Consider the following 11,220-nt stretch of genomic DNA (forward strand, 5'->3'; position numbering starts at 1 on the left):
ACGGGGTTTCACCATGTTGACCAGGATGGTCTCGATCTCTTGATCTCGTGATCCACCCGCCTCGGCCTCCCAAAGTGCTGGGATTACAGGCTTGAGCCACCGCGCCCGGCCAGATGGCTTTTTGCTAGTTCTAGAACTCAGTAATATTATTTCCAGTTATTTCTCAACATTTTAAATTAAATTGTACTAATCCGTTTTACGTATAGGATGTCAGCTAACCCACATGTTTTAAATGATTAGTGCAATTCTTTTAGAATTGTGTTCCCAGAAATAGTAGTGGATCCAAGGATTTATAAATGATTAATCCCAAAATACACTGTAACTGTTCATATACAAATTAGTTTGTACCTTGCCCAGAATTCGATGTTTCAATGCCTCACTTCATGTTTAATTCAGAACTCCAATTATTCTGCTTGTGTGTTGGTTTTGAGATGGAGTGTCACTTTGTCACCCGGGCTGGAGTGCAGTGGTGCCATCTCAACTCACTGCAACCTCCACCTCTTAGGCTCAAGCGATTCTCCTGCCTCAGCCTCCTCAGTAGTTGGGATTACAGGCAGGTGGCACCAAGCCCGGCTAATCTTTTTTAGTAGAGATGGGGTTTTGCACTGTCCTCCAGCTGGTCTCAAACTCCTGAATTCAAGTGATCCACCCACCTCGGCCTCCGGAAGTGCTGGGAATACAGGAGTGAGCCACAACGCCCAGCCCAGAACTCCCAATTATTCTGAATGTTACATTCTATTACACTGAGAAAAGAAAGATGATTCAATTATACACAAACCTGAGCTAGCAAGTCCTACTGGTTGTTATCAAAGGCTGTGGTAAAGAATTGTTCAATCAAAGCCCTAATATGATCTCCCAGATGACCTCAACTCACCTGGTTTTCTCTTTGCAGCCTTGGGGGCTGCCCAGTCCACAACGGTCACTTCCTTCTCTATTCCTGGCTCCGTTTACTTACTTCCTCTGTCTGTGTATTTCTAGCCTGTGATCAGATTACAAATACCATTTGGATAAAGATCATCTCTTATTTATCATTTTAGGACAAACAATGAGATGTAGGAAAAAAAAAAAAATCAACCAAAGAAAATAGGAGACTTTGGACACTGACAAGGGAGGGTTTCGGTCCTACAGTCGCTGCTTCCTTCTCTTCACATCTCTTGACAACCTGACAGGGAGCAGTGATCTGTGGAAGGATTTTTTAAATTATTTTAAGGAGAAAAACTTGAACGTCTTTGGGAGTCAGTAGGTTAGGAGTTCACTTACTGCGCTATGATAGGAAAAGTTACCAATAAAATTTTATACAAACTTCTGTCATATATAAAATGGGGGACAATAATGACTGAGTTATTTTATTTTATTTTTTTTGAGACAGTCTCACTCTGTTGCCCAGGCTGGAGTCCAGTGGCGTGATCTCGGCTCACTGCAACCTCCGCCCAGTTTCAAGGGATCCTACCTCAGCCCCTGTAGTAGCTGGGATTATGGGCACCCACCACCATGCCCGGCTAATTTTTGTATTTTTAGTAGAGATGGGTTTTCACCATGTTAGCCAGGCTGGTCTCGAACTCCCGACTTCAGGTGATCCGCCCACCTCAATCTCCCAAAGTGCTGGGATTACAGGCATGAGCCACCATGCCTGGCATGACTGAGTTTTAGACTCAGAATTTGATATAAAGAATACTTGGGCTTCGAGTGGTGGCTCACGCCTGTAATGCCAACACTTTGGGAGGAGAAGGCTGGAGAATCACTGGAGGCAAGGAGTTCGAGACCAGCCTGGTCAAAGTAGAGAGGACCCCTCACTCCCAACACACACACAATAAATAAATAACATACTCTATATACTTTTTTTTTTTTTTTTTTTACGGAGTCTCCCTCTGTTGCCAGGCTGGAGGGCAACGGGAAGATCTCGGCTCACTGCAACCTCCGCCTCCTGGGTTCAAGCGATTCTCCTGCCTCAGCGTCTTCACTAGCTGAGATTGCCGAAGCGCGCCACCACGCCCAGCTAATTATTTTTTTTCCAAATTTTTTGAATTTATTATAATCATGCTTCTCTACAACTAATGATTCTTGTGGTTTGCAAATCATGTCTGCCTTTATTTACCTACACAAACACAGAAGAGAATTTTCAATAGGAGAGGTTCACACAGCAAACAAAATACAAAGTGTGCGACCTCAATAAGGCATTCAACAAAGACACAAGCCATCTTTCCCTCTGACGGGTTCCCTTAGGATGCTCTGATGTTGGCGTCACATTCTTCTAAGAGCAGAATCAAATCTTCAATCAGGCTGTGTTCTCTGCCATGAGTCACTCTCATAATATCAAAAGCCAGTCTCAGATTCTTCATCGCTTGGGGAAACATGCCTTGATGTAACTGCAGTTTGCCAACTTTCATTACTTGAACACCTCTGACGGGATTGGGGCCTGGGAAAAAAATCCTCTCTCCAGGCTCACGTGTGCATCTTCCAATTCAGCATGGCTTCATGCCTCTAAAAGAAGAGCTGTTCCCTCCTAATTTTTGTATTTTTAGTAGAGATGGGGTTTCACCATGTTGGCCAAATTGGTCTCGATCTCTTCACCTTGTGATCCGCCCACCTGGGCCTCCCAAAGTGCTGGGATTACAGGCTTGAGTCACCACGCCCGACCTACTCTGTAGACTTTAAAAGCTATGATTACGAGATCGTTGGCAGATGAAAAAGATGCTGGGTATTAGTACAGAGAGAAACCTGGAGTTTTAGTTGGTTGAGTAACTTGCTTAGGAAATGTAATGTATTTGGTAGGAGAAAATAGTTTAGCTTTCTTCAAGCCATCAGTCTGGTCCCTGAAGTCTGCTGTTTCCACGTTTCATTACTAAATCCCTTCCCACATCCTGCTCAAGTCTCTGGCAACTGTTCCTCCCCCCCACCCCCACGCCTCCACCCCCCCCATGGAATTGTTCTGAAGGAGTCTTCAACCTCCCAGGTCTCCGGAACCATACTTTGGATAATTACATTAAAAGTGCACAGAAAAGGGCGAGGAATGGTATTAGTAATTCAACCCATACAAAAGTCACCTCCTGAATAAGAAAGGATACAATTTTAGCATTTACAAATTGTGGGGGAGGGAACAGAAGGGGAGAAGAAAAGAAGAGGTGGGGAGAAAAAGGGTCTTTGAGAGGCAGGAAGTGGGAGGAGACTTTGCAAACAACAATCTTGGGTCAGGGGCCATTTTGGAAGCATCTCGCCAAGCTCCGCTTCCTGTCCGAATATGGAGAAGGTAAAAGGCAAGGAGGTCAGTACAGTTTTAGTGAATTTGTTTTCTGTCTGTCTTTGTCTCCTCGTGTTTCTGTCTTCCCTGAGCACTCCTGATGATGATGATGATGATGATGCTGATTTTTGAGATGGAGCCTCACTCCGCTGCCCAGACTGGAGTGCAGTGGCGCGATCTCGGCTCCCTGCAACCTCCGCCTCCCGGGTTCAAGCCATTCTCCTGCCTCAGCCTCCTGAGTAGCTGGGATTACAGGCGCCCGCTACCACGCCCAGCTAATTTTTGTATTTTTAGTAGAGATGGGGTTTCACCATGTTGGTCAGGCTGGTCTCAAACTCTTTGACTTCAGGTGATCTGCCTTGGCCTTCCCAAGTGCTTGAGATTACAGGCCTGAGCCACCGCGCCCGGCCCCGATTTTTCTTTTAAGGAGAAAACAGTGTACCTTCGAATTTTCTTCTCTTGACTCTATTTTAGAGTAAACCCCAAGAACGTGATTGCAACCTGGTATATTGGAGTAGGAAATGAGGTTGTCTAGGTTCAGCTGAGGAGGTTGAGGGTGTCAAAAGATAGGGGAAAAGAAAGAAATTAGGTTTTTGTTTTTGGAACAGGGCCTCACTTTGTCTCCCAGGCTGGAGTGCAGTGCTGCCATCACTGCTCACTGCAACCTTGACCTCCCAGGCTCAAGCAGTCTTTCCGCCTCGGCCTGGATCCAAAGTGCTTTTGGGCACACGCCGCTGCTCCCGGCCCGGGTTTTCTGTTTTGAAGAAATGCTTTGTCCTGTCAGAAGAATTAACTGAATATCGGGGCTAGAGGGAAATGGTTACAGGAGAAAAACGGTGGTGAGGGAAGATTTTAGGAGGAGTCATTGAGCTGAGGTTGGAAAAGAGTGAAACTCGTTAATTTCCTTTAGATGGACACAGATCCTAAACCGAAGGTGCTGGGTATGAATTTTCCTTTTCCCAGTGCGCTTACGACTTAGGAGTAACCGGAGCCACATTAGCAGCCGGGCAGACAGAAACTTTGAGACGTGTTGCACAGGCGCCGAAAGGCCATATTTGAGCCTCTTTACTTGAACCGGGTCATTTTTAATTCTCTCAGTTTTAAGTCTTTGTGAGGTCCAAAGTGCGTACTTCTTGTAAGGGTTATGCAAATGTAAATTTCAAATCCAAATGTAGACCTGCTATAGAGATGTAAAAATGCCACACAAATGTTAATTTGTGCAGTAATCCACCCTGAAAGCGAAGAAAAAGATTTAGATTTAGGGGAAGTTTTAGATTACATTTTTTTTTATTTTAGAGACGGAGTCTTCACTCTGTCTTCCAGGCTAGAGTGCAATGGCGTGATCTCGGCTGACTGCAACCGTCGCCTCCCGGGTTCAAACAATTCTCCTGCCTCAGCCTCCTTAGTAGCTAGGATTACCGACTAGTTTTAACTTAGACCACCCGACTAGTTTTTTGTATTTTTGGTAGAGACGCGGTTTTACCTTGTTGGTCAGGCTGGTTTGGAACTCCTGACCTCGTGATCTGCCCCCTTCGGACTCCCAAAGTGCTGGGATTACAACTTTAAGCCACCGCACCCGGCCTAAACATGTTTGTTTTTTTTTTTTTTTTTTTTTTTTTTTAATGAGAGGAGTTTCCTTCTGTCACCCACGCTGGAGTGCAGTGGCTGATCTCGGCTCACTGCACCCTCTGCCTCTGGGTTCAAGTAATTCTCCTGCCTCAGCCTCCTGAGTAGCTGGGATTACAGGTGCCTGCCACCACGCCAGGCTAATTTTTGTATTTTTAGTAGCAATGGGGTTCCACCATGTTGGTCAGGCTGGTCTCGAAGGTCTAACCTTGTGATCCACCCCCCTCGGCCGACCAGAGTGCTGGGATTACAGGCATTAGCCACTGCGTCCAGCCAAAGACAACTATTTTTATTCTAAGAGCGATAAACCGCTGAAAGGATGTAAAGTTTTCGTAGTGTCACTCTGCCAACAGTGTTAGAAATTTATATGGAAGGGGTCAAGAATTAAGGACTGGGAGAAAAAAAAAGTATTCCAGGTGAGGGAAGGGCTTTTTGTGTTTCTCTCTCTCTCTCTCTCTTTTTTTTTTTTTTTTTTGCACAATTTGACCTTTCAATGTTATCTAATGTTTTTTGTTTTTTTTCTAAGACAGAGTCTCATTCTGTCACCCAGGCTGGAGTGCAGTGGTGCAGCCTCACCTTACTACAACCTCTACCTACCTTCCTGGCTCAAGGAATCCTCCCACTTGAATAGCTGGAACTACAGGCACGCACCACCATGCTCAGCTAATATTGTTTCCTTTTTGTAGAGGCAGGGTTTCACTTTGCTGCTTAGGCTGGTCTCCAATTACTGGACTCAAGCGTTCCTCCTGCCCTGGCCTCCTAAAACACTGGGATTACAGGCCATCACTCCTGGCCTACCTAAGCACTTCTTCTCCCAAGGCAGATCCTGTTTCCTTCTACTCTTGTTTGTATCTGTGTTTTCATGTGCTTTCAGACTGGCTTCTTCCCATTTTTTCCATCACTGCTTCCCAGTCTTATAAATGAAACTGAGTATTCAGAGGATACCCAGAGGAGAATCCACACTGCCAGTGGAGTGCAGGGCTGTCTTGGTGCCTTAGAAGTGAGTTATCTTGAGGCAGGTAGTGTATGTGTGGTTTGGACACTAGAGGAATGACTGATCAGCTCCTCTGTTCCCCAGTGGACCTCCACAGAGAAGGCGAGGGAAGAGGATCAGCAGGCTTCTAATCAACCAAACACGATTGCTTTGCCGGGAACATCAGCGAAGGGGGGAACCAAAGGAAAAGTATCTATTAAAGGTGACAAAGGTAAGAGGTCTACAAATCCTCAAATCCCACTTTCTCGGGTCTTAGAAGCCTGAAGAATTTTTCTGAAGGAAAAGGAAAAACCAGGGAAGAAATTTCCACCATCTATTGTGCAAATTAAACTTCTTGGAAGCCTACCTGAAACTGCACCTCCCTGAAGCATCTTTCGGTCACTTTTGGTCTCACTGACCCCTTCCTGTCTTCAGACTTCCACAGCATATTTGGTTCTGTTGATCATTTTTTCCTTCACTTGCTACTGGGAGTTAAGGATTTCCATGTGCAATGATCTGGGAACAGACAACTATAAGTTTGAAACTCATTCTTGAAACCGAACTTACTATCCTAAAAGTAAGTTAGGACAATACCTACCTTTATTCAGGGGTGGGGTTGGAGTGTAAAAATTGACATAGAATGATTAGGTGAAGCGCTTACACTGTGCCTGAGAAGTGATATGTACCTAGTAAACCCTAGTAACTACTAGTGTCATTGCAGGCTGTGTCTGTCCTGGAGGTGTGTTTTGGAAGCCTTTTTTTTTTTTTTTTTTTTTTAATACCTGAGAACTCTGAAAGTCTTTTTGAGACACAGAGATAGGATGTCACTCTATCAACATGATCCCAGTTCAAGTGACACTCCTGCCTCAGCCTCCCAAGTAGCTGGGATTGCAGGCGTGTGCCACCACACCTGGCTGATTCTTGTATTTTTAGTAGAAATGAGATTTCACCATACTGGCCAGACTGGTTGCAAATGCCTGGCCTCAAGTGATCTGTTTGCCTTGGCCCCCCAAAGTGCTGGGATTACAGGCGTGAGCCATCGCGCCTGGCCAGAAATCTTTACTGAATGAAGACAGTGTATGTGAGGTGCAGAAGCTGGATGAACAGAAACACAGGAGGGCTAAGGAGGCGTGCCTGCAATGAGATCAGAGTGCTGCCCTGCCGGGGGGGGGCTGGCAGAATTTGGGGTATTAGTGGTTGCCTGTGTAGCACTGCCAGGTGTTGATTTTGCTCTGTGGAAAGAGAACACCACTGAGTATTTATGATCTCAAGAAGTGCCCTCTCCGGTGCCACCACCTGGATTCTGTGGATTAAGGGGCTCACAAAGGCGCAAGTGTACCTGAGCAGTGAGGAGATATAGCAATTAAAACTGGATCTAGAAGTGGTAAGTCCTAGGTTTGAGAGGAATTGAACTATTCATAACTAAAAGTGATTTTACTTGTGAAATTCTGAAAAGCTACAAGTTAATTACTACCAACTTTATTCCGTTCTCCTTCAGTGCTTTGCCCTAAGAAGAAGGCAGACTGTGATAACCCCAGACCTCAGAAGAAGATACCAATCCCTCCCTTACCCTCTAAACTGCCACCTGTTAATCTGATTCACCGGGACATCGTACGGGCCTGGTGTCAGCAATTAAAGCTGAGCACCAGAGGCCAGGTGAGGCCGTAGGCTGGGGACGGTGCGCTGGGAGGAAGGGGCAGGAGCCTTACTTGTCTTACTAATGCAGTTTTCTATTGTCTTAGAAACTGGATGCGTATAAGCGCCTGTGTGCCTTTGCTTACCCAAACCAAAAGGTAACTTTTTTAAGGATGGACTTTTCAGTGCTTATCCTAATTACTTGTTGTAACCTCAAAAGTGAGTGAAGGAACTGCCTTAGCCTCCCCTTGTCCCTTCACCCCTAGTTCTAAGAGCGAGCAGTATTTCCCAGCCCTGCTTTTCACCAAGTCTGCAAAGAGTGATAAAAATGAGGCAGCCTGGTCTGGTCAACATGGTGCAACCCTGTCTCTACTAAAAATACAAATATTAGACTGGGATTACACGCCTATAATCCCAGAATTTTGGGAAGCCAAGGTGTGCGGATTGCCTGAGGTTAGGAGTTAGACCACCCTGGCCAACATGGTGAAACCCCATCTTTTAAAAACAAATAGAAATATTAGCGGGGTGTGGCGGAGCGTGCCTATAATCCCAGCGACTCAGGAGGCTGGGGCAGGAGAATTGCCTGAACCCGGGAGGCGGAGGTTGCGGTGAGCGGAGATCGCGCCATTGCACTCCAGCCTGGGTAACAAGAGCGAAACTCCGTCTCAAACAAAAAAGAGACAGGGTTTCACTATCCTGGCCAGGCTGGGCTTGAACTGCTGACCTCATGATCCGCCTGCCTAGGCCTCCCAAAGTGCTGGGATTACGAGCGTGAGCCACCGCACCCAGCCTAACAGCAATTTTCAAGATTAACTATCTATAGTCACCAAGTTGTACAATAGATCTCTTGAACCTAGTCCTCCTAAGTGAAACTTTGTGTTTGATCCACACCTCGTTAACCCTGAGGCCATTTTTGGTAGAGCTTTAACCTTTATTATTATCTTTATTATTTAACCCTTTATGTAGGATTTCCCTAGCACAGCAAAAGAGGCCAAAATCCGGAAGTCATTGCAAAATAAATTAAAGGTGGAAAAAGGGAAAGCGAGCCTGCAGAGTTCTGGGACACAGCCTCCTCAAGTGCCCCTTCCCCCTGCGGAGGGGCTGCCTGCTCTGGAAGGGTCCACTCCTCTCCTTGAGGGAGTTAATACGGTTGTGGTGACAACTTCTGCCCCAGAGGCTGTGCTGGCCTCCTGGGCAAGAATTTCAGCCAGGGCAAGGACGCCAGAGGCAGTGGAACCTCCACAAGAAGCCAGTGGTAAGCCCAACATGAAAAGCTTATTCTGGTCCAGTGGGGAAATGAGCTTAGTAGATATTAATGCTTGATACATTTTAGGGTATATGAAAAACCCATGAAGGGTCGCTGATTCCTGGACCCTGCTCACAGAGCTTGTTTTAGGTCTAGGGCAGAACCTGAGAGTTCTAACAATTTCCTGGGCAATACTAAGGATGCTGGTCTGGGGACCACAGTTTGAGAACCACTGCTCTAAATTATTGATGGCATCAGAAGAGGATAACAGTCTGGGATTTTTTCCCCCCTTTAAGCAATTTAAATTAAAAACAAGATCTAAAATGGATTCCTGTTGCTGAACCCCAGAATTGCATTAATAAGTTATTTAAATATTTTCCAGTTTTTTTCCTTTCCTTTCCTTTCCTTTTTTTTTTTTTTTAAAGAGATAGGGCCTCACTATGTTGCCCAGGCTGGAGTACAGTGGCTATTCACAGGCGAGATCCCACTACTGATCAGCACGGGAGCTTTTACCTGCTCCATTTCCGACCTGAGCGGGTTCACCACTCCTTAGGCAACCTGGTGGTCCCCGTGCGAACACCCAGTCAGCATAGCACACTACAGCCCAGAACTCCTAGGCTCAAGCGATCCTCCAGCCTCAGCCTCCCATTTAGCCGGAACTACAGGTGCCACCTGTAGTTTTTTTTCATTGTAAAATGAGTTAGTAATACCTACCTCATATGTTGTAAGAATTACAGGAAATACAAGAAAAATCTGATAGTAAACTGCTTAGCTCAGTCCAATGTGTGTTAACAGTTGAGACCCCCGAGCTTACTTCATGCAGCCCTTTCTAGACACTGGGTTAGTCTTAATACCGTCTGTCCATCTACGACTATACTGCTTCCAACTAGATGAAACTTTAACAGGAACTGTCTTGTATGCTTTTCTAAAAGAACAGGATAGCGTAGAGGTTAAGTTAGGATTTCAGGGTTCATATCTTGGAGCTGGCAGTTAAGAAGGAATCAAGGGTGATGGGCCATAATGCAGTCTGAGGTGAGTATGTCACCCTGGTGTGTGGGTATCTGTCTGTCTTTGTTTCTCCAGGTGTCAGGTGGTGTGTGGTCCATGGGAAAAGTCTCCCTGCAGACACAGACGGTTGGGTGCACCTGCAGTTTCATGCTGGTCAAGCCTGGGTTCCAGAAAAGCAAGAAGGGAGAGTGAGTGCGCTCTTCCTGCTTCCTGCCTCCAGTTTTCCACCCCCGCACCTTGAAGACAATATGTTGTGCCCCAAATGTGTTCACAGGTAATTACCTGGTACTTTTCTACAAACTAAGAGTGGGTACCTGATTTTTCAACTGCAGAAAGTCAAGATAAGATACACATTAATCTTAAAGAGCCATGTATTTCAAGTTCAAATTGTCAGTGGAGAGTTTCAATAAAATTATTACTCAAGTTTATCCCCAGGAAAAAGAAAGTATTTATGTATCAGGGTTTAATACTTCTACCCTGAGACACAGAATTCTGGCAACAACAAACATTGTGTAATTACTATATTCAGAGTATATCTCCTACACAGAAATATTGAGTAGCAAAAAACCTCTAAGTAGTCTACAGTCTATAGGGATGGTGGGCATATAAGCACCTGGAATAGCATTACAAATATCAAAGAAGAGATTCCTTAAGGGAAGAACTGACCAGATGGAAAGGAGGGATCAGGTCATTTCTCAGCCTGGGAAATATAGCGAGACCATCTCCCACAGGAAGAAGTGTGTGAATGTGTGATTTTTGCTGCTTTGGGATATCCTGCTTTTTGCACTATTTTGATAATCTCTCTATGCCCAGCAGCTGAATAGAACTGAGGTCACTTTGGATAGTCCTTTAAGGACATACTTGGGTTTTTGGGAAAGGGATGAGAAGAGCCACTCCAAGGCCTCGTGCTCATGGGTTGCACAAGTCAGGGAACATATTACAGAGGTGTGGTAACTTGGCTGATGGTCGTCATTCTTTAATGACATAGTCACAGGCTTGCTTACCTTATGATCCTAAAGGTGTAAGGGCTATTTCAGCAGCATTCCAGCAGCGGGGTTCTGGGCTATTTTCCAGGATGAAGCTTGATATGTCTTGATTCTTATCTTTTTAAAAACAAACATTTAATTTTCTTTATAGGAACAAGGTCTTAATAAAAAGCCTCCAATGGGAATAGAATATCAGGGAAAAGGCCATATCTATGATAATTAATGGCAGAAAGGCTGGAGAGTCGGATTCTGTGGTGCTGCTGACAGGTGAACTTGGTCCTCTCCACACCTGCTTACGGTCCGTGCAGACTGCTGGGGTGGCAGATCTTAGCCTACGACCCCTAGCAGTGCCTGTTGCTTTGTGAGTAGAGATATGATAGACTCTTGCATTTAAAAATGGGAAAACATTTCACAAAGTACCATAAATTGTAGTTAATATGCAGAAAAATTTATTCATACCACCTTTCTAAAATAGAAAAGACTTCAGCAGCTTTTTTTTTTTTTTTTT

General features: G+C 45.1%; 1 protein-coding gene across 1 annotated transcript; it reads left to right on the plus strand.

The window, feature by feature from the left end:
• The first annotated feature begins 3,159 nt into the window (after positions 1 to 3,159).
• Positions 3,160 to 11,191, plus strand: DPPA4 (developmental pluripotency associated 4). Its single transcript, XM_017510408.2, has 7 exons — positions 3,160 to 3,262; positions 5,943 to 6,069; positions 7,336 to 7,493; positions 7,580 to 7,630; positions 8,439 to 8,727; positions 9,802 to 10,000; positions 10,864 to 11,191. The coding sequence occupies exons 1-7, from the start codon at positions 3,239 to 3,241 to the stop codon at positions 10,898 to 10,900; spliced, it is 885 nt and encodes a 294-aa protein (XP_017365897.1). The 5' UTR covers positions 3,160 to 3,238; the 3' UTR covers positions 10,901 to 11,191.
• Positions 11,192 to 11,220: the final 29 nt, after the last annotated feature.

Source organism: Cebus imitator, unplaced genomic scaffold, assembly GCF_001604975.1.
Source record: "Cebus imitator isolate Cc_AM_T3 unplaced genomic scaffold, Cebus_imitator-1.0 Scaffold439, whole genome shotgun sequence".
Taxonomy (NCBI): Eukaryota; Metazoa; Chordata; class Mammalia; order Primates; family Cebidae; genus Cebus; species Cebus imitator.

Bases quoted from the DNA above. Each gene is read 5' to 3' on its own strand.
- DPPA4 (XM_017510408.2), top strand. From the start codon at position 3,239: ATGGAGAAGGTAAAAGGCAAGGAG. The intron at 3,263-5,942 runs GTCAGTACAGTT...TCTGTTCCCCAG, and splicing joins AGAAGGTAAAAGGCAAGGAG to TGGACCTCCACAGAGAAGGC. The intron at 6,070-7,335 runs GTAAGAGGTCTA...GTTCTCCTTCAG, and splicing joins ATCTATTAAAGGTGACAAAG to TGCTTTGCCCTAAGAAGAAG.